Below are 26370 nucleotides of genomic sequence, written 5' to 3' on the forward strand. Positions count from 1 at the left end.
TTTCTGCTCCATGTTCCAGAGCCATGATTGAGTTTGAGAACCCTCAGCTCCCTGCCATCTTCAGAGAGGCCATCACCACTGTTCAAAGGGAGAAGGAGGAGGAGCAGAGAAATATCGCCATAACTTTCTGCACTGAGGTGAGATTCTTTACTTGACAGGCACAAGTGGGCTTTCTGGAGAGCAGCTCAGGCCAGTAAGCTCTGGGCACATTGTCAGCAGCTCAACAGCCTACAGCCAGCTAGCTCCTCTCCGCACATGGATGGTGGTGGGGCATGGCACAGAGAGGGAGGGAGAGACAGGGTGAGATCGCTCCTGGCTGGATTTGCCTAGGTGGGATCATGTGACAAGAGGAGATGTTTCTCTGGTGCCCCAAGGCCATGCTTCTCTCCTCACCTTTTCCTGGGGTTCTGCTTTTCTTCTGCCCCAGGGGTCGCTCCATGGCACTCAGTGGGGCCTGGAGATTCCCCTTTCCCTGGGGGTTTATTTGTGACTTGTGCATTAGTCTAAGTTCTGGGAATGAACCAAATTAAATAGCAGCAACTGGTTCCCTACACACCGGAGACGTTGTATGAGAGTAAGTGGCCATTTGGTAAAGATGAGTATCCAGGGGACAGACCCCACAGGAAGACCTCTGCTCCTCAACCCGATGTTGATTTGGCTCTTTCCAGTTTCTCCAGAGTCCTTCCATTGAGACGATACTGACAAAATCAGAGCTCCAGGCACAGCTCATGGAATGGACCCAAGATAAAAATCCCATTGTACGTCGGCTCAGTCTGCGAGGCCTTGGCAGTATTGTGCTCCAGCCAGAAAAGGTGAGGGGCGTGGATTGCCCGGGGGGCCGAGGAAGCCGATGTCTATCGAATAGCTCAGCAATGAGAGCAAGATCCCCACACAAGCCTTGTTGTTTAACACACAGCACTCAAATGTTGGAGATGCATTACTGAGCAAATCAAGGCACGACGTGGTCCCTGCTCCCGTGAGCTGACCCCTGATTGCAGATGTGATGCAGTGGGGGAGGCGGGTGAGCAAAGACAAAGGTTACAGTGAGCAGCTGGCAGAGAGTGACAGGAGAATGACTTTGTGCCCCGTTGGACGGCTGTGCCAGCCGTGGTGCCTCATAGGTTGGAGTGGGATGAGCCAGCATATGCCCCAGGCTGTCATCCAGGATAGTAATGAGCTGCCTTCTTCATTCCTGCAGGTGCAATCGTTACGGGCCCAGCTGCCAGCGATCATGGACATGTTCTGTGACAGGGATGGAGTGCGTGTCATGGGGGCCATGCATCAAGCTGGAGACATCATCTACCTCCTGGATGGGGAGGGGCTTGGCTCCATCTCCCAGGACATTGCAGTCAGCCTTCGCCCCTTCATTGATGACGTAAGGCTGGGAAACACAGGGGAACCCCATTCCCCTCCTCCGCCTGTCTCTGGTGCCCTTGTCTCTCTCTCCCCATCCCCTTGTCTCCCACCCCTCAGCCCTGCCACGGAGCCTCCAAGGGGTGCCCCTGCCATGGGTGGGGAATCTCCTGCTCAGCCACCTCCCTGTCAGAGCTCTTCTCCGCAAACCTCAGCCTCAGCGCCATGCTCCCAGCCCCTGCTGCCGCCTGGCGATGGGGAGAGGGGCCTGGCTCTGGGCATATGACCAGCTGTCTGGAGAACACAGGCCCCCAAATAGGTGGAGGTTCCCAGCAGGAAAGAGGTGGGTCGGGAATGGCCCGGCTCTCAGGGGCACCGAGGAGCAAAAGAAGTGCTGTGTTCTGTAGCAGCACCTCCCTGAAAGGCTCCAGCAGCCGCTCCTCCCCTTCCCCAGACCTGTCTCCAGCAGCCTTCCCTCCCTCTCCCCTAAGCTTCTAGGGGTCTAGGATTCTGTGCTCTCCAGACAGAAATTGCGTCTAGGACACCATGGGGCTGCACTGCCCTGCACAGTGTCTCAGGCCCTGTTCTGCACAAGATGTCTATGGCGCTGGCCTGGTGGCCTCACAGCTCCCACGAGCCAAGTCAGTTAACACGGGGGAACCGGAGCAGCGTGCGGATTATGACTCTGTCGCGTTATGCTCTGATCCTGCCTGGCTTTAACCAGGCTTCCCCACTCCCTGTGTGTCATTGCCAGGAGAGGGGAAGTGTGCGCTCCGCTGCCATTTTACTGCTTGGCAACGTAGTGAGCAGCGTGAAGGACCCGGACAAACCCATTGTGCAGCAGGAAATGATCCACTGCTTGCTCCCGCTGCTGCTGCATCTTGAGGACCGGGATGAGAGTGTGACACTGGTAAGTGCCACGGTCATTATTTCCTGAAGAGCAAAGAGCCAGAATCCCCTGGGGTCCCCACTCCATTAATGGCCAGAGCCCCTTGCCCAAGCAGAGTCTTCTCCTCCCTGCTTCACTCCATGCTGGAGCCCAGTGCCTCATCCATTCTCACAGCACACAGCACAATTGGGAAGAAACCCGCCTTCTGGGAAAGAGCCCTGACCCTCTCCTGCAAAGACAGGCCTCAGCCTTTGGGCTGCTGCATCCAAAGGTTCACAACAAGAGGCAGCAAAAGAAAAGGGAGCACAGATCTGTAAGTGCCCTTCGGTTCAGGGAGCTGATATCTGCCCACAGCCTTCTGGAAAGTGGGTGCAGCTGCCCTGACTTCTTCCCTGGAGCTCCTGAGAGAACTTCTCCAGGTCCCAGCTTCCCAGAATTCACCGGACGTTGCGCTCTTTTGTTGGGCCAACTGGGATGTGGAGGGAAGCCTGATCTGGGGCCCCTTTGGTCCGACTCTTTGGGATCCCAAAGCTGACTCACGCTCTCATGCAGTCTCTTTGCGCCTAAGGACTGAGCTGTGGAGATCTCTTATGAATCTTTCCAGGGCCGTCCATAGAGGGGCGCAGGGCCTGGGACAACACCCCCTACTCTGCCCTAAGCCCCAGCCCCACTCCATCCCTTCCCCCAAGTGCCACCCCACCTCTTCTCACCCCTGCTCCGCCCCCTGCCCATCCCTATTCCTCCCCTCCCCCCAAACTCCCACCCCCTCATTTCCCGAACGACGCTGGGAGCTGGCGAGGTGGGGCATAGCATAGTGGGACCGGGAGTACTGCGCCTGGCCCCAGCATGGCCCACGTCCTGCGTCCCCCTGAAGTGCGGGGCCCCCCAAAGCGCAGGGCCCTGGTCAACCGCTCCAAACCATCCAAAGACAGGACGGCTCTGGCTCGCTCCAGCCAATTCCCTCTCCTGAGCACACTCCTGTGTACAACAAATGACAGGAATCTCCACTAGCAGGAAAAGCAGGAGAACAAGGGATGGGGAAGGTCCCATGTCCCCCAGACTGTCCCTCTCTCAGTGAGAACCTTCTTGGTCTCACCTTCTCTTGCAGAGATGCAAACTGACGCTCTTCCGCTGCGCAGTGTTTCTCAGGTGGGCTCATTTGAAGACGCTGTTCCGCAGCATGGCCTGGGATGGCTCCACACAGCTCATGAAGTGTGCCTGGAAGTGCTTGGTAGGTGAATTCCCTTTGCCTTGAGAGTGGTGAATGGGGACTTGAGGGACACCTTTCTAACCCCACACCCTGAGTACCCATCCGCTTTCGTCGGGTGGCAGGACTCTATTCCAGGCTCTCTGCTGGTTCATTTCTGCAGGAGTTACAATCCCTTCACATTTTTGAAAGTTTTCTCCACAAGTGTCAGACCTGCAAACGTTTGTCTTTGAAAATGAAAGCTGAGGTTCTGGAGAACAGAATAGTAACTCCAGAGAGGTGCTGCTGTGGCAGATGGGCTCATACTGGCTGTTGCCATGCCCTGGCTCTATGCTTTGGCTTCCCTGGACTAGTCGCTGTGGGGAGAACATGTCATTTGTATATTGTGCGTTTCTTCCTTCTTTCTTCCTAGATGCAGAACAACAAGAGCCACATCCCCAAATTCCTGTTCCAGGCCTTAGAGTACCTGGAAAGCTCACAGACAACAATCAGACATTCTGCAGCCCTGTTCATTGGTAAGCAGAGCAACTTCACTTGAGCTTTTTTGACCTGCTTCCTTCAAAGCCCTTTTCTAGACTGCTGCTCTGTTCCCTCCAACAGCCCCAGAATCCTAAAACTCTGTGTGTGTGTGTGAGGTGGGGGGATTTAGGCCAATTCCACCAATTCCCCTGAATCGGGCCCTGCGCCTAAGAGGGTCCCGTGCCCAGTGAGAATCTCTTCCCTGACTACTGGCACCTTTTTAATTTTTACTCACCTGGCGGCGCTCTGGGTCTTCGGCAGCACTTTGGCGGCGGGTCCTTCAGTGCCGCCGAAGACCTGCAGTGAGTGAAGGACCCGCCCCCGAATTGCCGCCGAAGACTCGGCGCACCGCCCGCTGAGTACAAGCCCCACGTGGTTTTTTATATATGTGGTTGTTGTTGTTGTTTTTTTGTCATCCTTGCCAGGGCCCCGTCAAAACTGTTTGAATTGGGCCCCACACTCCCTAAAGCCGGCCCTCTGTGTGTGTGGGTGTATGTGTGTGTACGTGATAGAGAGAGATAGAAAATAAATTAACATGTCTTCCAAGATGAAGGGAGCAACTTAGCTCTATCGACCGCACCAACATCCCCTGCCCACAACAAGTCTTTGGCTGCGCCTAGGGGAAGCCAGCATGATGTGAATTCAAACTCCATTGGAAATCAGTCTCTGAGTGACTTCTAGGCTCCTGATGCTTTATCTAATGTGCTTTGTGAACAGATGTAAGGAATGTATTTAATTTCCCAAGGGCTGTCTTGGGGGAATGGCTGCATCTTTCGCAGTTTTCAGCGAAGGATTTGAAAAGTAATGAGATTCATTGTCTGTCTAGGAAATACTATCCACCATTACTGTGACTTGTTGTCTGAAACAGTGACTGAAGATGGCATCTCCCGCCTGTATGAAGGTAAGGAAATACCTCTGTGTGTTTGTGCCTCTGTGGGAAGTACAGGGGTGCAGCACAGGGCCTGAACACAGGTTTGAATGTGTCCCTCTCTGTCTAAGGACAGAGTTTAACAAAGAAGGATGGTTACGTGAGCTTCCATCGAGGTGCCACAATGTGTGTACGGGAGCAGGGGAATTCCATCCCTAGCTCCTAGAATAGACGTAGCCTTAGAGCTGTGTGGGGAGACTGTCTTCATAGAGGTCAGAACGTCTCTGAAGGAAGGGCTGACAGAATTGAAAAGGGCTGTTGTTATTATTAAGGGCGATGATGATGATGACAATTACCCTCTGTAGGGAAAGATTCATCACTTGCCCTCCCTGGAATGGAGAGATTTCAGGCCAGGGAACCAGTCAGAACTTGGTTATCAGCTCACAGGAACTCCCCTGAGTGCACATTGGAAACATCTTTCCCTGTGACCTCTTAAGGAACGAAGGCCCAGGGCCACACAGGATTTCAGTAGATGTTAGGAGTCTAAATCCCTCTGCAGATCTGTGCGTAAATGTTGGATCATTTAACACCTCTGCTGCTGTCACTTTTCTGTTCCATCCCAAGGAGAGTTGCTCCCACCTGCCTGTGTTTTAGCGTGTGGACGTGCGTATGCTGGGGGAGGGGGAAGTTACGCAAGGAATGGGGTCTCCTCTCTGTCCAGGGCTATTTTGGGAGTAGCTGAGTTGCTGTTTCTTGCCTGCAGACTCTTGGGTAGCTAATAGCATGTGGCAATGGCCATCTGAAGGGGAGGTTTCCTAGGCACCAGTCACATCAGCACCATGGGGCTTTCAACCCGTTTCCTCTTTGTTTCAGCTTTTCAGGAAGTGCCTTTGACATGTGACAGCACCACAGGGCACATCCTCAATAGGTATTACAAATGGCTGCAGAAGCTTGGAAATCTCGTGTCGGGTTCCGCATTCGACTAGGGAACGGGACCGACACAGAAGACCTCTTTGTCCTGCTATGGTACGTACAACAGCATCTTTGGAACAGGGACTGAACAACGAGGTGGATATTGGCAGATGACAGAAAATTATGTAGGTCACTGAGGTGTAGAGAAGACTTTGAAGAAGTTGAAAGGGATCTAATAAAGCCATGTGACGGGGCAGCACAATGGCAGATGAAAACCAGAGCTGACAAAGTCAGGGCCATACGCATGGAAAGCCCAGAGGTGAACGACTCCTACATATCGCTGGTGTCAGACACCAAAGCACAGACGGTTGGGACCAGTGGCTGGAGCAGAGGCCTAGTGGGCAGGGTGGTGGTGGTCGATCCGAGGGTTGGAGCCAGAGTGAGGAGCAGCTAGGAGTAGGGCCAGGGCGGGATTAACAATTCGCAGCCAACGGGAGCTGTAGGGGGCAGAACCAACAGGAGCTCATAGAGTATCACTAGCAGGGTTGGGAGGGACCTCAGGAGGTCATCTAGTCCAACCCCCTACTCAACGCATGACCAATTCCCAACTAAATCCCCAAACGGCCCCTCAAGGGTTGAGCTCTCAACCCAGGGTTTAGCAGGCCAATGCTCAAACCACTGAGCTATCTCCCAGGACAGAGGTTCCCAGCGCGGTGCTCGTTGCGGCGTCACAGCTGGGGTGGGGGCGAGGGGGAGAGGAACGGCAGCGCGCGGAGCCGCCTCGCCCCACCCCAGCCAGGCAGAGCCGGCCCGGCTGGAACGCAGCACACAGGGGCTTTAGTGGCTGTACCACGGGGCCCCCCTTAGCCCTACTCCTTTCATGAGTGCATCCCTGCCCCACTTCTGCCCCAGCCCCACACACGGTTACAGGGCAGAACCCTGTAGCTGAGCTCTGAAATCTCTCTCACTGTAATGAAGTTACTGCAGAGTCAGGACAACCCCACCTTTGGGCTCCATGTCTGACATCTCTCCCCACTGCACAGAGCCCTACATTCACAGAGCTTCTCGCATGTGATTCCCTCAGTCATCAGAGCCAGGCGGAGAGAGGAGAAAGTCTCCCAGACTCCCTCTATCCATTGCCAGCCCACAGGGTAGCGGAGGTTGTGGGGGGTTGGGTGCTCTCTTTACGCAATGCCAGCTCTCAGGGAAGTTACAAAGGAGCGTTAGCAAAGTGCAGTGGTTTTGTGCTGTGGAAAACTACCCTGCTGGAAGGTTTTGTTCTTCTGATTTGTGTTCCTGCCCTTTCTCCCTCTTACAGACATCTAGAGGCTAACAGGAGCCAACCGAGCCCACCACTGATCACACCTCTTGGGAGACGGCAAAGCAGCTGCTGCATGGGAAGGAGGAGAGCGAAGAGGCAGAGCAGGATGTGCCGGGGTGCACCAGTCACACATAACCTCACAGTCTAGGCGGCGGAAGCCAAGCCCCTCCCCAGCCCTGCCGCACATGCTACAACTGGAGCACCAGTGTGACAGGGAGCAGCTCAGCTCGGTCTAGGCAGATGCCGAAAATGGAAGAGGCACATTGTAGGCTCCAGTCCAGAAGCAGCTGACGCCCCTGACTGCAGAGCCCCGAGGTGCCGAGACCCAACCCCATCCCCGGGTGCCTGCAGACGTGCAAGGGAGCTCGGAGTCTCCGGGAGATTCCCACGCCGGGAGCCCAGAGACCCCCAGCCCATGGCCTAGAGACATCTCGTAGGAAGTAACCTGGGAGAACTAGCCATCGCCATGCTGAGTGACGTCAGATGTTCTGGCTGGATCCCCACTGACTCAGTGCCGAACACATTGGCCATGGACAAGGCCCTGGGGTAGGACCCGGGGGGGAGTAACAAGGGCCTGGGTCCCCCTATCCCGGCCACCATCCACAGCCCCGACAGAGAGGGCGGCCGCACGGACTCTGGTCATCGGGCCTCACAGCCCCGACGGAGAGGGCGGCTGCACGGACTCTGGTCTCTGGGCCCCACAGCGCCGACGGAGATGGCGGCCGCACGGACTCTGGTCTCTGGGGCCCACAGCCCTGACGGAGAGGGCGGCCGCACGGACTCTGGTCGTTGGGCCCCACAGCCCCGACGGAGAGGGCGGCCGCACGGACTCTGGTCGTTGGGCCCCACAGCCCCGCCGGAGAGGGCGGCCGCACGGACTCTGGTCTCTGGGCCCCACAGCCCCACCGGAGAGGGCGGCCGCACGGACTCTGGTCGTTGGGCCCCACAGCCCCGCCGGAGAGGGCGGCCGCACGGACTCTGGTCTCTGGGCCCCACAGCCCTGCCGGAGAGGGCGGCCGCACGGACTCTGGTCTCTGGGCAACACAGCCCCGACGGAGAGGGCGGCCGCACGGACTCTGGTCTCTGGGCCCCACAGCGCCGACGGAGAGGGCGGCCGCACGGACTCTGATCGTTGGGCCCCACAGCCCTGAGGGGGAGGGCGGCCATTTTGAGTTCTGGCCATTAGGCCAAACCACACTGAGGCTAAGGGCAGTTATTTGGTTTCAACCAAGGGACCTCGCCCCTTCACCCCTAAGGCATCGCTCGCCTGTCACCTCAAGAATGACCCCATGACATAAGACTTTCGGGGTCAAGATGCAAACGTGAGCAGAAGCAAGGAGTGGCATGTGACCCCTCTAAGAGCTCCTCCCACTCCTCCCCCAATCTGGGGGTGTTTTATCTCCATCGATCTGCCTCAGGAATGGATCTGAGCAATGGGGCAGAGTGACCCATCCGGAAGTGGGTCATGTAACCCCTCCAAGAACTCACCTCAGTGGGGGTGAGCCTCATCCCCTTAGGACCAACCAGAGAGGGGATTTCACCAGATAGGGTAAGTGCTATGACGGGGTGACCTGCCCGTAAGAGGGGCCCGTCACCCCTCCATGAAATCCCCCCACCGTCCTCTGCTAATCGATCAGGGTTTCACACTCACTCCTTAGGCCATCCCAGAAGGGAAACGTACCGATCAGAATAGGTAGTGCCCGAAGGCCTAGGCCAGAAGCCGCCGATCTCCGGAGCTCCATGTTTGCCTGGCTGGCAGCATCGTCCTGGATGTCGCAACCCAACACTGCGGGGAAGAGGCCGTCTCGTTCCAAGGATGTGTTTTGCAGAAATCATGGCCTCGACCTTCGGGCTATATCTGTTCTGATTGGTACATGTTTCCCTTCTGTGATGGCCCAAGGTGGGAGTGAAACCGTCGCCAATTGGTAGAGGGTGGTGTGAGGACTTTTTAGAGGGACCATGGGATCCTGTTGCAGGCAGGTCACTCCGCTACATTACTCCCGTGTTTGGTCAAATCCCCTCTCGGGGTGGTCCTACAGGGATGACGCCCACTTCAATTGGTAGAGGACAGAGGGAGGAGTTCTCAGAGGGGATACACAACCCCCTTCTGGATGAGTCACCCTGTCCCGGAACATCCCCCGATCGGTCAAATCCAGTCTCTGGGTTGTAAAATGCTAGTTGCCCCTGCCAAATTTTAGTAAAAGAAGGGAAGAAAGGCATGTACCTTTTGCATTATCTATAAGGTGGCCATCTTGGACTTGGGAAAAGAATGTGGTGACCTTTTCCCATGTGCTCTATTATTTTGGGTTGGGAAGCACACTCCCACGCACGGATTGAATCCGCGTAGATAGGGTCTAACATCCAGGCAGAGACGACGCAAAGAGGGATAGGGAGGGGATTTAGGTAGGTCTACTCACCCGTTCCTGTGTCCAGCATTGAAGTCCATCCCTAACGTCCAATGTCAAGAGAGCAGCAGCCATCCACCACTGTCCTTGTAAGAGAAGAGAGAGAACATCTAGCTGTTTGTGAGAGTGGAGCATTTCCATAGTTAAAGTTTTTGTTAATCTGCCCCTTCTCTGTCCTATCCTAGCCCTTTTCCCCATAGGAAATAAAGTCTTGTTTGTGTGGTTACCACTGTGTGGCCTTTTTTTCTTGTGCTAAGGGAAGCTCCGATAGACGGGCTTTACAAAGGGGACCATGTGGGAACAATTTACTGTAAGATTCCCCACATCTTCTGAATGGGGTTTGGGTCCTGCCCTCTTTAAAGGAAGGAAAAATCCTTACAGGTGATCCCACGGGGGTGAAACCCACTGTGATTACTTAGTCATCTGTCCTATTCACCACGATGTGTGTGACCCTGTGTATCACAGGGAAGTAGCCCATGGGGCATTATAAATCCTCTGATTTCAAATGGACACTCATGGATGAAGGACAACTTTTCAAATCCAATGTGCACCGAGATTGTATGGACACTGAACGTATTGAGTACAATGCTCTTATCTTTCATCTGTTCATTAAACAAGGCCAAAGGAGCAGGGTTGGGAGGCTGGGCACTGACTTCCCCAGGATCATTCCTCTCCTAGTGATTCCCATTACAAATCTCCAGTCAAGGAAGAGCCTGAGGAAGTGTGATCGGTGGAACTACCCAGAGCACCAGAGAAATCAGGGCCCTGAGCTGAGAAAAAACAAGCCTCAGCCAGGTCACATTCATTCACTGTCCTCAGCACAGAAACCCCAGAGGCACCTGAGGATTACTTGAAAGGGTTTGAGAGGGTTGGCTCTGCAGAGCTAGAGATGACGCCTATTAAGGCTGGTAAATCCATGACAGAGTAGGAACAGGATGGAAAGATACAGGGACACAAATTCTCTGGTTAAGTCGAGTGTGTTTCCAAAACCTGACCCGTCGCCTGGCGCAAGGGCAGAGCTTGGGTTAAGAAGATGATCTAGGAGTTTTGTCCCTTTAGCCATGGTGCACACAGAAAATGATGGTTTACAAAGTGATTGACAAGTGGGGGCGGTGGACGACTTCCCCGCTGACATGCTTATTGGGAATTATTTTTTTATGTGGCTCAGGGTGTGGAAGTGGTCACCTGCAGCCAAAATGCATCTTAGTGTAGAGATCCCAGGGAGAAGGGGGGAAATCCCAGAAGCTACTAAGGGAGACAGAGACAGTCTCTTTGACACCCCGGCAGTAGAGGGAAGCGGCGTGTCTCCAGCAGCAAAGGGAGGTGCGGAGAGGAACTCCTGCCGCGCAGCAGAAGGCAGCCTGCCCAGTGCCCACAGAGACAAAGGGGTCGAAGAGACACTTCTCACTGAACAAGCTGTTCCAATTGTTCACAGCCAGAGTTGTGCAGGTGAGGAAAGCATAGACCTGCCCTAGAGAGCACCAGGGATGGTGGCTTAGAGGGGGCCCCAGGAAAGGAAAACAGGGAAAGGCCTTTTGAAGAAGATGGAAAATGTCTAGGAAAGCTCCAGTGGGAGAGAACCAAAGCCCTGAGCAACCCTCTCAGCAGGTGAGTGTGCCCAGGAGCACCCTGGGGAAGTCATGTTGTTAGCACAGGAACGTCCTCCTGCTGGTCACTTGGGGATGGACGCCCCACACGGAGGGGCTGACTCAATCTCTCCCTGCCCCCAAGCATAACTCTAGATTTTTACAGTTACTCTATCGAGCAAGCTAGCTAGCTATCGGAGCAAACCAGGCACCTGAATACATACAACATCGTTAAATATCAGTAAAGATGCTCAGCAGACACCTACAATGACGGTAAAATTTTTCTCAGCAGAGAAAGCGAGGCTTTCAGAGTAAACAGGTGTGTTAATGTTTTGCATGGATAGCAACACATCAAAGGAAAGATCTTTAACAAATTGTTTCAATTGAGTTTACACAGGTGATAAAGATTGGAAACACACATGCAAGTCTACATGCAAAGTAAACACATAACGATAGGTTCCAAAGTTTAGCCTCCTCTCTTGAAGGACAGACAGAAAATCCATTAATGTTCTTCGCCCCTTTCTCTTCAGCACCACTCCACTTCCGCTTGCACCTCCAGAATAAGGTAGAAACTGTTGGGAAGGAAGGAAGCAAAACTTTCTTTCCCCTTAATTGTTCAGCGCTGTTCCAACATTTTCAAGGGTGACGAGACATTACTGTACCTGTCGCCTATGGTGACGTCTCACTAATGTGGGACAGCCCGAGAAGAGGTTCTCTGAGACATTTTTTGTGCAGATGCCCGAAATAGATGTGGCTCTGAACAGAAACATCTAAAAGGGTTTTGTCACCAAAATAGAGTATGGCTGACAAAGCAGCCGGGAAGAGTTCAGTGACTGCCTCAGGACAATAGTTCATGTGTGGCAGTGAATATTTCTATGTGTTGCAATAGTAGTATTAATAGCCTCTACTGTTACTTCGTAAAGAATTATAACGCATCACCTCTTTTCTATGTTCTGCACCCCGCGGATCCACCGACGGAGCGGGATCCAAGCTCCTCTGCCCGGCGCACGACCGGCCCTAGGCACCCGCTCCCCGGGCCGGTGATTTGGTGGCATTTTTCTAGTCAATTTTTCATAGCGCTCTTGAAAAATAAACTACTTCACCGGAGCTTTTTCAAAAGTCTCAAAACTCGAGGCAACAGCACCCTCTGCTGGTTCCTAGGAAAAACTCTCTCTGTCACGCCATAAGCCTGGCTAGAGCAGGGCTCGGCACCCTTTCAGAAGTGGTGTGCTCAGTCTTCATTTAGTCACTCTAATTTGAGGTTTCGCCTGCCGGAAATACAAATCAACTATTTCAAGAGGTCTCTTTCGTGATGTTTAAAATGTGTAACTAAACTATTGTTGTATGTATAGTAAATAAGGTTTCTAAAATGTTTAAGATGCTTCACATAAATTGAAATAAAAAAGGAGAGCAACCCCACGCCAGGGATTGGTGGCGCGGAAAGGGCAGCGTGAGTGCCACTGAAAATCAGCTCATGTGCAGCCTTCGGCATACCTAGCCCAGGCTAATTGTACTTCATACAGCCCCTGTTTTCCTGATAGCATTACTCAAGAGTTATACGGTTACTCTATCTAGCAATCTAGCTAGCTAGCTATCGATACAGACAGGCACCTGAATACATAAGCCATCATTAACTATCAAAAAAATACTCATTAACCTAAACTCCAAAAAGAGAAATGAAAACATAAAGGAGCCAAACAGTTTCCCCCTACCATGCAGTCCTTCATCATTTAAATCAATTTATGTGACTGACACAACATCCTTCTGTTCTCCAATGGAGATAAGCTATGGGAGAGAGAGTATTGATTTTATATAGAGATTTCAAACACTCATGTAAATAAAGATTTCAAACACTCATGCAATTCTACATACAAAGTAAATACATAACGAGAAGTTCCAAAGTTTAGCCTCCTCTCTTGAAGGCTGTACGGAAAAATCTTTTAATTTTCTTCTCCTCTGCGACATGTATTGAGGAGATGCACGAAATAGATGGGGTTCTGAAGAGAGAGACAACTAAAAGGGATTTGTCACCAAAATAGAGTATGGCTGAGAAAGCAGCCGGGGAGAGTTCAGAGAACGCCTGAGGACGGTGTGTGGCAGTGAATATTTCAATGCGTTGCTGTAGTAGTGTTTATAGCCTGCACCGTTACTTCGGTCAGAATTACAATGGATCACCTCTTTTGTAAAGTCTTTTCTATGTTCTGGACCACGCGGACCTGCCGATGGCGAGAAGCCGCGGGCTTGCGGCGTTTCAGCTGCGGTCTTGCGGCGCTCCGGGCCGCGGCCACGCTCCCCCGGCTGGCGCGCGACCGGCCCAGCATTCACACTCCCCGGGCCGGTAATTTCCTCCCATTTTTCTAGTCCATTTTCATGGTTTTCGGCCACTCTAGAGACAGAGATTAACCAACTACCTAAAGTTTAAGGTGTCCAGATGAGGGATCTATCTAGCTATCTAATCATGAACACTAATAAGCAGCATTATTTTTCTTTTTTAAGCATTTCTAACGGAACTTCCCCTGTTTCACTGACAAGTATCAGAGGGGTAGCCGCGTTAGTCTGGATCTGTAAAAGCAGCAGAGAGTCTTGTGGCACCTTATAGACTTATGCGCTTTCGTTGGTGATACCCACTTCGTCGGATACATGTTTCACTGACAACATTTCTCAAGGTTTATACAGGTTACACCATCTCTCGCTCTATATCTACATCCATCTAACTAATCTATCTATCGTCGATGGATCCACTGCTGAGAATTTGGCAGTTATTCGTTGTGAAAACGTATAATTTGGCAGTTATACGTTGTGAAAACAGTGAAACATGAGAAATTCACTGCGGATTATTGGGAAGCACGAATTCCTCCTGCTCCCATCCTAAAATTGATATCAAGCTGCACTGCTGTCAATTTGACAGAGGTACGATTTCAACGAAGGTTTCAAAGCAGCTAAACATGAAAAAGGATTCCACATCATTGGTAAGCAAGAATTCCTCCTGTTCCCATCCTAAACTTGCTATTCGTATGCACAGAAACAACATGACCGAGATACGCTGCGAAAACAGCTACTCATGAGCAATTCATTCCAAATCACTCGTAGACACGAATTGCTCCTGGAACCACCCTAAAAATGCTATTCGATTACACTCCTGCCCATTTGGCAGAGATCCGTTTGTGAAAATAGCTAAACATCAGGTATTCAGTCAAAATGTAAGCTAGGCACTTGAAAAGAGCTAGTGAAGAATTATTAAGCCCACATCAGTGCTAGACACGACTTTCTCCTTGACCCAACCTCCAATTGCTATTCGAAAGCACTGGTGGCTATTTGGCAGAGTTCCTTTCGTGAAAATTGCTAAAAAGGAGACGTTCAGTGCAAAGCACTGCTAGGCAACACTTTCTCCTGGAACCATTTTACAAATGCTATTCGGTTGCATTGCTGGCCAGAAGACTAATCTGCGTGTGTGAAAATGGAAAATATGAGAAATTCGTTCAGGATCATTGTTAGGCACCGATTTATCTGAGAATCGTCTTTCACAAGCCAATAGCATCCCCTGCTGGACATTTGGTAGAGATTCCTTTCGTGAACATTGCTAAACATGAGCCAGTCATTGCAGCTCACTGATAGGTACCAAGTATCAGAGGGGTAGCCGTGTTAGTCTGGTTCTGTAGAAGCAGCAAAGAATCCTGTGGCACCTTATAGACTAACAGATGTTTTGCAGCATGAGCTTTCGTGGGTGAATACCCACTTCTTCGGATGGAAGCAGTGGAAATTTCCAGGGGCAGGTGTGTATATATAAGCAAGCAAGAAGCAAGCTAGAGATAACGAGGTTAGATCAATCAGGTTGGATGGGGCCCTGTTCCAGCAGCTGAGGTGTGAAAACCAAGGGAGGAGAAACTGGTTCTGTAATTGGCAAGCCATTCACAGTCTTTGTTTAGTCCTAAACTGATGGTGTTAAATTTGCAGATGAACTGGAGCTCAGCAGTTTCTCTTTGGCATATATTACATTGGTGGACGTGCAATGTAATATATTTCACAACTATTTCAAATTTAATGACAATATATATCTCCAGATCAGTGGCACCGCTATGGGTACCCGCATGGCCCCACAATATGCCAATATTTTTATGGCCGACCTGGAACAACGCTTCCTCAGCTCCCGTCCACTCACGCCCCTTCTCTACCTACGCTACATTGATGACATCTTCATCATCTGGACCCATGGGAAGGAGACTCTGGAAAAATTCCACCATGATTTCAACAGCTTCCACCCCTCCATCAACCTCAGCCTGGACCTATCTACACGGGAGGTCCACTTCCTAGACACCACGGTGCAAATAAGTGGTGGTCACATTAACACCACCCTATACCGAAAACCTACCGACCGCTATGCCTACCTTCATGCCTCCAGCTTCCATCCCGGGCACACCACAAGATCCATTGTCTACAGCCAAGCACTGAGGTACAACCGTATCTGCTCTAACCCCGCAGACAGAGACCAACACTTAGAAAATCTCCACCAAGCATTCTCAAGACTACAGTACCCACATGAGGAAATAAGGAAACAGATCAACAGAGCCAGATATGTACCCAGAAGCCTCCTACTGCAAGACAAGCCCAAGAAAGAAACCAACAGGACTCCACTGGCCATCACATACAGTCCCCAGCTCAAACCCCTCCAACGCATCATCAGGGATCTACAACCCATCCTGGACAATGATCCCACACTTTCACAGGCCTTGGGTGGCAGACCAGTCCTCGCCCACAGACAACCTGCCAACCTGAAGCATATTCTCACCAGCAACTGCACACCGCACCATAGTAACTCTAGCTCAGGAACCAACCCATGCAACAAACCTCGATGCCAACTCTGCCCACATATCTACACCAGCAACACCATCACAGGACCTAACCAGATCAGCCACACCATCACCGGTTCATTCACCTGCACGTCCACCAATGTAATATATGCCATCATATGCCAGCAATGCCCCTCTGCTATGTACATCGGCCAAACTGGACAGTCTCTAAGGAAAAGGATAAATGGACACAAATCAGACATTAGGAATGGCAATATACAAAAACCTGTAGGAGAACACTTCAACCTCCCTGGCCACACAATAGCAGATTTTAAGGTGGCCATCCTACAGCAAAAAAACTTTAGGACCAGACTCCAAAGAGAAACTGCTGAGCTCCAGTTCATCTGCAAATTTAACACCATCAGTTTAGGACTAAACAAAGACTGTGAATGGCTTGCCAATTACAGAACCAGTTTCTCCTCCCTTGGTTTTCACACCTCAGCTGCTGGAACAGGGCCCCATCCTCCCTGATTGATCTAACCTCGTTATCTCTAGCTTGCTTCTTGCTTGCTTATATATACACACCTGCCCCTGGAAATTTCCACTGCTTGCATCCGAAGAAGTGGGTATTCACCCACGAAAGCTCATGCTGCAAAACATCTGTTAGTCTATAAGGTGCCACAGGATTCTTTGCTACTGATAGGTACGAATTTGTCTTTGAAATAGCCACAAAATAGCATTCGGTTGCACTGTTAAGCCCTTTGTTAGAGCTCCTTCCGTGAAAATAGCAAATCATGACCATTTCGAGCCTTATCTCTGCCAATGAGGAAAGTCTAATGGAATCATCCTCCTTCTGCAATTCTCATGGACTGCTGAGAATTTGGCAGTTATACGCTGTGAAAACAGCGAAACATGAGAAATACACTGCGGATTATTGGGAAGCACGAATTCCCCCTGCTCCCATCCTAAAATTGATATTCGGATGCACAGCTAGCAACTTGACCGAGATACGCTGTGAAAACAGCTATACCTGAGCAATTCATTCGAAATCACTCGTAGGCACGAATTTCTCCTAGAAACACGCTAAAAAGGCAATTAGGTTCCACTGCTGGCCACTTGGAAGAGCTCCGTTTGTGAAAATTCCTAAAAAGGAGACGTTCAGTGCAAACCACTGCTAGGCAACACTTTCTCCTAGTCCCATCTTACAAATGCTATTCCGATGCATTGCTGGCAATTTGGCAGAGATCCGTTTGGGAAAACAGCGAAATGTGAGAAATTCATTGCGGATTATTGGTATTCATGAATTTCTCCTGGTACCATCCTAAAATTGCTATTAAGATGCACTGCCCTCAATTTGACAGAGGTACGATTTTAGCGAAGGTTTCAAAGCAGCTAAACATGAGAAAAAATTCCACACCATTGTTAAGCACGAATTCCTCCTGTTCCCATTCTAAACTTCCTATTCGGATGCACAGCAACAACATGACCGAGATACGCTGTGAAAACAGCTACACAAGAGCAATTCATTCCAAATCTTTCGTAGGCACGAATTTCTCCTGGAAGCACCCTAAATATGCTATTCGATTACACTCCTGCCCATTTGGCAGAGATCCGTTTGTGAAAATAGCTAAACATCAGGTATTCATTCAAGACGTAAACTAGGCACTTGAAAAGAGCTAATGAATTATTAAGCCCACATCAGTGCTAGACACGACTTTCCCCTTGAACCAACCTCCAATTGCTCTTCGAAAGCACTGGTGGCTATTTGGCAGAGTTCCTTTCGTGAAAATTGCTAAAAAGGAGACGTTCAGTGCAAAGCACTGCTAGGGAACACTTTCTCCTGGAACCATTTTACAAATGCTATTCGGTTGCATTGCTGGCCATAAGTCTAATCTGTGTGTGTGAAAATTGATACATGAGAAATTCATTGCTAGGCACAGTTTTCTCTGAGAATCGTCTTTCACAAGCCAATAGCATCCCCTGCTGGACAATTGGAAGAGATTCCTTTCGTGAACATTGCTAAACATGAGCCAGTCATTACAGGTCACTGATAGGTACGAATTTCTCTTTGAAATAGCCACAAAATAGCATTCGGTTGCACTGTTAAGCCCTTTGTTAGAGCTCCTTCCGTGAAAATAGCAAATCATGACCATTTCGAGCCTTATCTCTGCCAATGAGGAAAGTCTAATGGAATCATCCTTCTTCTGCAATTCTCATGGACTGCTGAGAATTTGGCAGTTATACGTTGTAAAAACAGCGAAACATGAGAAATACACTGCGGATTATTGGGAAGCACGAATTCCTCCTGCTCCCATCCTAAAATTGATATTCGGATGCACAGCTAGCAACTTGACCAAGATACGCTGTGAAAACAGCTATACCTGAGCAATTCATTCGAAATCACTCGTAGGCACGAATTTCTCCTAGAAACACACTAAAAAGGCAATTAGGTTCCACTGCTGGCCACTTGGAAGAGCTCCGTTTGTGAAAATTCCTAAAAAGGAGACGTTCAGTGCAAACCACTGCTAGGCAACACTTTCTCCTAGACCCATCTTACAAATGCTATTCCGATGCATTGCTGGCAGTTTGGCAGAGATCCGTTTGGGAAAACAGCGAAACATGAGAAATTCACTTTGGATTATTGGGAAGCACGAATTCCTCCTGCTCCCATCCTAACTTTGCAATTCGAATGCAAAGCTAGCAACTTGACGGAGATACGCTGTGAAAACAGCTATACCTGAGCAATTCATTCGAAATCTCTCGTAGGCACGAATTTCTCTTAGAAACACGCTAGTAAGGCAATTAGGTTCCACTGCTGGCCACTTGGAAGAGCTCCATTTGTGAAAATTCCTAAAAAGGAGACGTTCAGTGCAAACCATTGCTAGGCAACACTTTCTCCTAGACCCATCTTACAAATGCTATTCCGATGCATTGTTGGCAATTTGGCAGAGATCCATTTGGGAAAACAGCGAAATGTGAGAAATTCATTGCGGATTATTGGTATTCATGAATTTCTCCTGGTACCATCCTAAAATTGCTATTAAGATGCACTGCCCTCAATTTGACAGAGGTACGATTTGAGCAAAGGTTTCAAAGCAGCTAAACATGAGAAAAAATTCCACACCATTGTTAAGCACGAATTCCTCCTGTTCCCATCCTAAACTTCCTATTCGGATGCACAGCAACAACATGACCGAGATACGCTGTGAAAACAGCTACACAAGAGCAATTCATTCCAAATCTTTCGTAGGCACGAATTGCTCCTGGAACCACCCTAAAAATGCTATTCGATTACACTTCTGCCCATTTGGCAGAGATCCGTTTGTGAAAATAGCTAAACATCAGGTATTCATTCAAGACGTAAACTAGGCACTTGAAAAGAGGTACTGAAGAATTATTAAGCCCACATCAGTGCTAGACACGACTTTCCCCTTGAACCAACCTCCAATTGCTCTTCGAAAGCACTGGTGGCTATTTGGCAGAGTTCCTTTCGTGAAAATTGCTAAAAAGGAGACGTTCAGTGCAAAGCACTGCTAGGGAACACTTTCTCCTGGAACCATTTTACAAATGCTATTCGGTTGCATTGCTGGCCATAAGTCTAATCTGTGTGTGTGAAAATTGATAAATATGAGACATTTTTTCCAGTTCATTGCTAGGCACAGTTTTCTCTGAGAATCGTCTTTCACAAGCCAATAGCATCCCCTGCTGGACAATTGGTAGAGATTCCTTTCGTGAACATTGCTAAACATGAGCCAGTCATTACAGGTCACTGATAGGTACGAATTTATCTTTGAAATAGCCACAAAATAGCATTCGGTTGCAGTGTTAAGCCCTTTGTTAGAGCTCCTTCCGTGAAAATAGCAAATCATGACCATTTCGAGCCTTAGCTCTGCGAGCGAGGAAAGTCTAAAGGAATCTTCCTCCTTCTGCAATTCTGATGCACTACTGAGAATTTGGCAGTTATACGTTGTGAAAACAGCGAAACATGAGAAATACACTGAGGATTATTGGGAAGCACGAATTCCTCCTGTTCCCATCCTAAAATTGATATTCGGATGCACAGCTAGCAACTTGACCAAGATACAATTATCACTCACATCACTGGATGGCAGCAGCGTACCAGAAATGAGCTCAGGCGCGTAGCTGGCTTCTAGTAGCAATTGCTCTGTTTTGCCGCTGGGTGATAGCGTCGCCTCGGCGGTTCCACACTTCTGTCCCTGCTGTGGGCTTTGTAACTGATTGGGGTTCCTTGCCTTCGAAGAATGGATACATTCCCATTCTCCTAGGTACGCTAGCTCCTTCCCATCTGCTCCGTCCCAATGATTTCGTTGCCAGTCAAATATCCTATCCTGTATGCCTTTCACGCAAAAATCACTGTCTGCATAGATATAGCTTGGTCCGGGAAAGCGTCAATATCATTTTAAAACATGATATACGACATGAAGCTCTGCATGTTGCGCTGAGCCATGCTCTAAATGCCCTTGATTCACTTCCTTCCATAGGTTTATGGCAGCATATTTACTATACCGTTTCCCCTTAATTACTACTGAGCTGCCATCAGTAAACCAGATCTGTTTCTCCTGTCCTTAAGGAGGGTGCCTCTACCAGTGCAAGGTTTTGTTCTAAAGTAACCTCGGACATTCATGCTTAGTTCCTTTTTCAATTAAAGTGTGAGTCAATAAATCGGGCTTAGATACGGTTTTGGTAACGACCGCTATATTGATCGGAATGAGGGTTCATTGAGCCCACAGGTGTATTGGTGACCCTGCTTCCTATCAGTTTGTCAGAGAAGCTATAGTTGAGTGGGGTATGAGTACTTTGAATTGTGATCAGGGCTGTGCTCGTGAGCGGGTCAAAAGACTGGATTGCCCAAACAGCTGATAAACATTCAGGCTCACAAGGATCAAAATTTAACTCAGCACCTTGAAGTTTTTTTACATTCATATGCTACTGGCACTAGTTTGCCTGCCTCGTTATTTTGCAAGAGAGTAGCTGCTAAGGCAACCTCAGGGCTTTGACTCATCGGGGAAGTTTAACGCCCCAGTCACACACACAGCCCCCCCCCCCAACCCTGGGAGAACAGCTGTACCTCCAGCTTCCTGCCCCAGTCACACACACATCCCGAGCTTAGGAGAACAGCTGAGATTTGTGTGTTTTATTTTATTTTACTTGGTAATTTGCTTTGTTCTATCTGCTCCTACTTGGAACCACTTAAATCCTACTAGCTGTATTTAATAAAATCACTTTTTACTTATTAATTAACCCAGAGTATGTCGGGGGGCAAGCAGCTGTGCACATCTCTCTATCAGTGTTATAGCAGGTGAACAATTTATGTTTACCCTGTATAAGCTATAGACAGGGTAAAATGGATATATTTGGGGTTTAGAACCCATTGGGAGACTTCTGAGTGTTAAAGACAGGAACATTTCTGTAAGTTGCTTTCAGGTTAAGTCTGCAGCTTTGGGGCATGCGGTTCAGACCCTGGGTCTGTGCTGGAGCAGATGGGCATGTCTGGCTCAACAAGACAGGGTGCCAGAGTAGTCTTGGTACAACAGGTGGCAGTGCCCAGTGGTGTTTCTGTGATCCAAGCCATCACGCCCCTCAAGGCCTGCTCAGCTGGTGGGGGGAGGGAGGTGAGGAGATCAGCGAGCGACAGGGTGGGGAAGGTGGGGAGGGAGGCCCTTGAGGGAAGAGAAGGAGCAGGAGCTGTGCTTTCATAGACGAGGTGCAGCAGGGGGCAGGGAAGTTCCACTGCTCAGCATCCAGTTTTCCCAAATTAGAAAGTTAGCCACCCTATGCAGCTGGTGGCTCTGACATGAGGGGAGTGGGTGGGCTGAGAACGGCAGCGTCTGGTCAGGCGCCGAGCTCTGGAGGCCATTGACAGCACCAGTAAAGTGTCTCCCTAACATTTTACCTTTGCGCTGGGATGGGTGGATACAGGAAGGTTGAGGCAAATTTAGGGGTGGCTATAGCTCTTTCAAGTCCCCCTCTAACGCTGCCACTCATCTCAGAGAGAGTAACAGTCCTCAGCTCCCAGCTGATCTTGCCTGACATATGTCTCAAAGCCAGGCTGTCCTACCGCTCAGTCTCAGGACAGAGCTGAAGTGATTCTCCACCAGGTCTCCCTTGCAGGAAACACAACCCAAGAACATCAAGCGAGTGGCAGGGAATGTAAAGGTAGTTGGCTCCGGTGATTGCTAGTCCCCAAGGCAGTCATGGCTATATGTAAGAGGCACCAGGCTGCTCCCACATCCAAAATGATCACAACATTCTATTGTTCTTTCCCCTTGCCTTTATCCCACAGAGATCTCCCCTAACCAGAATGCTCACATCCGCTGAAGCAAGGTAGAGAGCAGGGCTAGCATGCCGTGACCAGGAACTCTTGCCCAGTGATGTGGAAGAGGTGAGGACTGAGTATCTTTGGTTACATGCCTCTGGAAAGTTGGATGTCTAGATTGCGCAGGTCCATTTATCCCAGATCCTCTTCCTGGGACCGAGACTCTTGCACTGCTCCGCTCCACTGGCCTGAGGAGTCTTCTGCAAGCACAGGAAATAACCCAAGAAAGAGTCTTCGGTTCCCAAAGCTCTACTGAGGCGTGAGCTCTTGCTCTCCCTGCCTCCCGCTCGCATCTGCTCTGCATCACCCCCAGTGAATGAACAGAAATGGATTCAACACCTATGGATCAATAGGCTGGTTACACCCATTTCCGCATCACTCTAGCACCCAGTACCACAGTAGGAGTCTCTTGCACTCCTCCCACATCTCCTCTCTTGCAGGCTTTTGAGACCAAACCTGTTGGGATGCACACCTGCCCAGATGTGACCAGATTCAGTCAGATTCCTACATACAAATGGTTAACCTTGTCTAAAGACCAAAAATACTTCATACATTTCAAACAGTAATTATCCCACATGTAACTGGTGTCCAAGCGGGGCTTAAAACAGGTCTTTGCATTAAAAAGGTTGTCCAAAAATTGTGTAATTGTAAACATTAGAGAGCTTGGTTATTGCTTAAAAACAAGTTCAACTTGAAATGAATTTTATAAACAATTTATTAATAATTTGGAGCATCCTTGGAAGTTTTATTACTGGGGGCACGACTAATTAACAATCAAACCTAGGGTCTTCACTTTAAAGTGTTAGTTTCCACATTATTCTGAATAATGAGGATTTTCAGCCACATATTTATATATTTACTATGAAACAAGCAATGTTTGTCCTTATTGGAGCATTTGTGAGCTTTGCTTTAGGGTTAAAGCTATTGAAAAAGAAAAGCAAACAGGGTGAGGCAGTGAAGTAGCTGCCTACTCTGTAACGCGTCCATCACATACACTTGCTGGTAAATCGCCACTGGAAAAAACACTCTCTTTCCCAATTTGGAAGTTAAGATTCTGTTAGAGTCCAACCGGAACAGTGAATGGAAGTTAAGATGCTCTGGTACTCGCTCTATTAGAGTCCAACCAGGAACAGTGAGCATAGAATCATAGAATCTCAGGGTTGGAAGGGACCTCAGGAGGTCATCTAGTCCAGCCCCCTGCTCAAAGCAGGACAAAACCCAACTAAATCATCCCAGCCAGGGCTTTGTCAAGCCTGACCTTAAAAACCTCTAAGGAAGGAGATTCCACCACCTCCCTAGGTAACCCATTCCAGTTCTTCACCACCCTACTAGTGAAAAAGGTTTTCCTAATGTCCAACCTAAACCTCCCCCTCTGCAACTTGAGACCATTACTCCTTGTTCTGTCATCTTCTACCACTGAGAACAGTCTAGATCCATCCTCTTTGGAACCCCCTTTGAGGTAGTTGAAAGCAGCTATCAAATCCCCCCTCATTCTTCTAATCCCCCCTCATTCTTCTCTTCTGCAGGCTAAACAATCCCAGTTCCCTCAGCCTCTCCTCATAAGTCATGTGCTCCAGCCCCCTAATCATTTTTGTTGCCCTCCGCTGGACTCTCTCCAATTTATCCACATCCTTCTTGTAGTGTGGGGCCCAAAACTGGACACAGTACTCCAAATGAGGCCTCACCAGTGCTGAATAGAGGGGAATGATCACATCCCTCGATCTGCTGGAAATGCCCCTACTTATACAACCCAAAATGCCATTAGCCTTCTTGGCAACGAGGGCACACTGTTGACTCATATTCAGCTTTTCGTCCACCGTAACCCCTAGGTCCTTTTCTGCAGAACTGCTGCCCAGCCATTCGGTCCCTAGTCTGTAGCAGTGCATGGGATTCTTCCGTCCTAAGTGCAGGACTCTGCACTTGTCCTTGTTGAACCTCATCATATTTCTTTTGGCCCAATCCTCTAATTTGTCTAGGTCCCTCTGTATCCTATCCCTACCCTCCAGCGTATCTACCACTCCTCCCAGTTTAGTGTCATCTGCAAACTTGCTAAGGGTGCAGTCCACACCATCCTCCAGATCGTTAATGAAGATATTGAACAAAACCGGCCCCAGCACCGACCCTTGGGGCACTCCACTTGATACCGGCCGCCAACTAGACATGGACCCATTGATCACTACCCGTTGAGCCCGACCATCTAGCCAGTTTTCTATCCACCTTACTGTCCATTCATCCAGCCCATACTTCTTTAACTTGCTGGCAAGAATACAGTGGGAGACTGTATCAAAGGTTTTGCTAAAGTCCAGAAATAGCACATCCACTGGTTTCCCCTCATCCACAGAACCGGTTATCTCATCATAGAAGGCAATTAAGGTTAGTCAGGCATGACTTGCCCTTGGTGAATCCATGCTGACTGTTCCTGATCACTTTCCCCTCCTTTAAGTGGTTCAGAATTGATTCCTTGAGGACCTGTTCCATGATTTTTCCAGGGACTGAGGTGAGACTGTCTGGCCTGTAGTTCCCTGGATCTTCCTCCCAGAAGTAAAGTTTCCTCCCGTTCTATAACTGATGGGTGGGGTGGCGGCAGGGACAAGGGGAATTGAGAATGAGGGGTGCCTGATGTGTTGGGGTATGGAGTTCCCTACTTCAGCTCCACAGGCTGGGTCCGGTGCAGAGCATGGCATGGCAGGGAGATGACATCTCCCATAATGCCGGGGCCTTTTCACAGCAAGGGTGTCACCTCCCCATGGTAGCACGGATTCCCACCTACTCCTCCTGCTTTCGCCTGACAACAGCACCACCCTTCACGGCACCACCTCATGGCAGCTTCTGCTTCTGGACTCGCACCAGAAATGGGAAGTCCAGCTGGGCCTGACAGTGGCTGACAGGAAATGGACACAGGCGCCACTGCCACTCCCATGGTGCCACAGGGCCCACCATGGCTGGTGGGAGATAGATAAATGTCTGTGTACCTCCCCAGCACTATGTCTCCTTTAGTGCTTGTGTCCCCCCCTCCCCCCGTCCTGCTTAGTCTGGGTGTTCCTTACCGGAGCACACTGTGTGTCCCAGGCATGTTCTGTCTCACCTTTGGGTCCAGCCTAACAGGGGTGTCTCTCCCCATCCTCCCACCAGTAACTTCTCCCCCAACGCACACAGGACAGGGAGCTGGCTGGTGCCCTTCTATAAAAGGACTGCTCTGTGCAACAGAAACCAGCCTAGTCCCCGCCCCGCAGGCTGGGAGCTTGCTGCTTCCTTCAACCGCATCACAAGTTACAAGAGGGGGCAGGAATAAAATCCCCACTGACTAAACTGGATGGGGTGAAGCATGTCACCAGGCCATAATATTCTGGATAACCCCTTGATGACCATTTTAGGATCATCCTCTCATGTGGCCTTCCTGGCCTCTGGCTAGCTGTGATGACGAGAGGGGGATGTTGTCCCCCTTCCTCTGGCTCCCCTGGCGGGCAGAGCCTAGTGCTACTACCTTGGCATGTCAGCTAGGGAGCAGAGCTCTTACCTCTGCTAATCAGGGGTTAGCCCCACAGCCAGTGAGGGGATGAGGTAGGGCTCAGTTACTAATTTTGGGCCTGGGATTGCTCACTTTACAGGCTCAAATTTGAGGGGGAGGCTGTGGTCCCCCCCAATCACGCACACCTTAAAGTAGGGAAATGTCCCTCACCTACTTATAATTGCACCCTAAATAACCTCTGGGATACTTTATTTTTGTTCTCAGAAGGTGCGCATCACCATATTATCGGAGCTGACTGTCACAGAGTCCCCGAATCACGGAGTCCTCAGGTTATGTTCTGGAACTTCTCCATACAAGGCCAGTCAGGACTCTGGGGGACACTCCGCCTTGTGAGCGCACTGTCTCCAGGGCAAGATGCTTACACAGCTTCGATCTTCCTGGAGCTGAGCATCCCCTTCCACACTGTGCGCTTCCTGCAGCGAGTCCACCCGGACGGGGCCCTGCACCCCAACTCGGCAGTCAGCAGTGACTCTCAGCCAGCTAGTAAAACAGAAGGTCTATTAGTTGACAGGAATGCAGCGGGTAGTATTGAACTTGTTAGCAGAGAAATCAGTGACTAGTATCAGAGGGGTAGCCGTGTTAGTCTGGTTCTGTAAAAGCAGCAAAGAATCCTGTGGCACCTTATAGACTAAGAGACGTTTTGCAGCATGAGCTTTC

At 49.9% G+C, this 26370-nt stretch overlaps 1 protein-coding gene across 1 annotated transcript in view; it reads left to right on the forward strand.

Moving 5' to 3' along the window:
* LOC123355355 (maestro heat-like repeat family member 5) overlaps positions 1-7627 on the forward strand; it is a 659562-nt gene extending 651935 nt beyond the window's left edge. Inside the window, exons 4-12 of the mRNA XM_044997718.1 lie at positions 20-137; positions 669-812; positions 1199-1375; positions 2108-2263; positions 3351-3473; positions 3862-3964; positions 4795-4869; positions 5710-5862; positions 7067-7627. Coding sequence (XP_044853653.1) covers positions 20-137; positions 669-812; positions 1199-1375; positions 2108-2263; positions 3351-3473; positions 3862-3964; positions 4795-4869; positions 5710-5822 — 1009 coding nt within the window. The 3' untranslated portion in view covers positions 5823-5862; positions 7067-7627. The remainder of the gene's footprint in view (positions 1-19; positions 138-668; positions 813-1198; positions 1376-2107; positions 2264-3350; positions 3474-3861; positions 3965-4794; positions 4870-5709; positions 5863-7066) is intronic.
* Positions 7628-26370: the final 18743 nt, after the last annotated feature.

Source organism: Mauremys mutica, chromosome 23 (assembly GCF_020497125.1).
Source record: "Mauremys mutica isolate MM-2020 ecotype Southern chromosome 23, ASM2049712v1, whole genome shotgun sequence".
NCBI classification, from domain to species: domain Eukaryota; kingdom Metazoa; phylum Chordata; order Testudines; family Geoemydidae; genus Mauremys; species Mauremys mutica.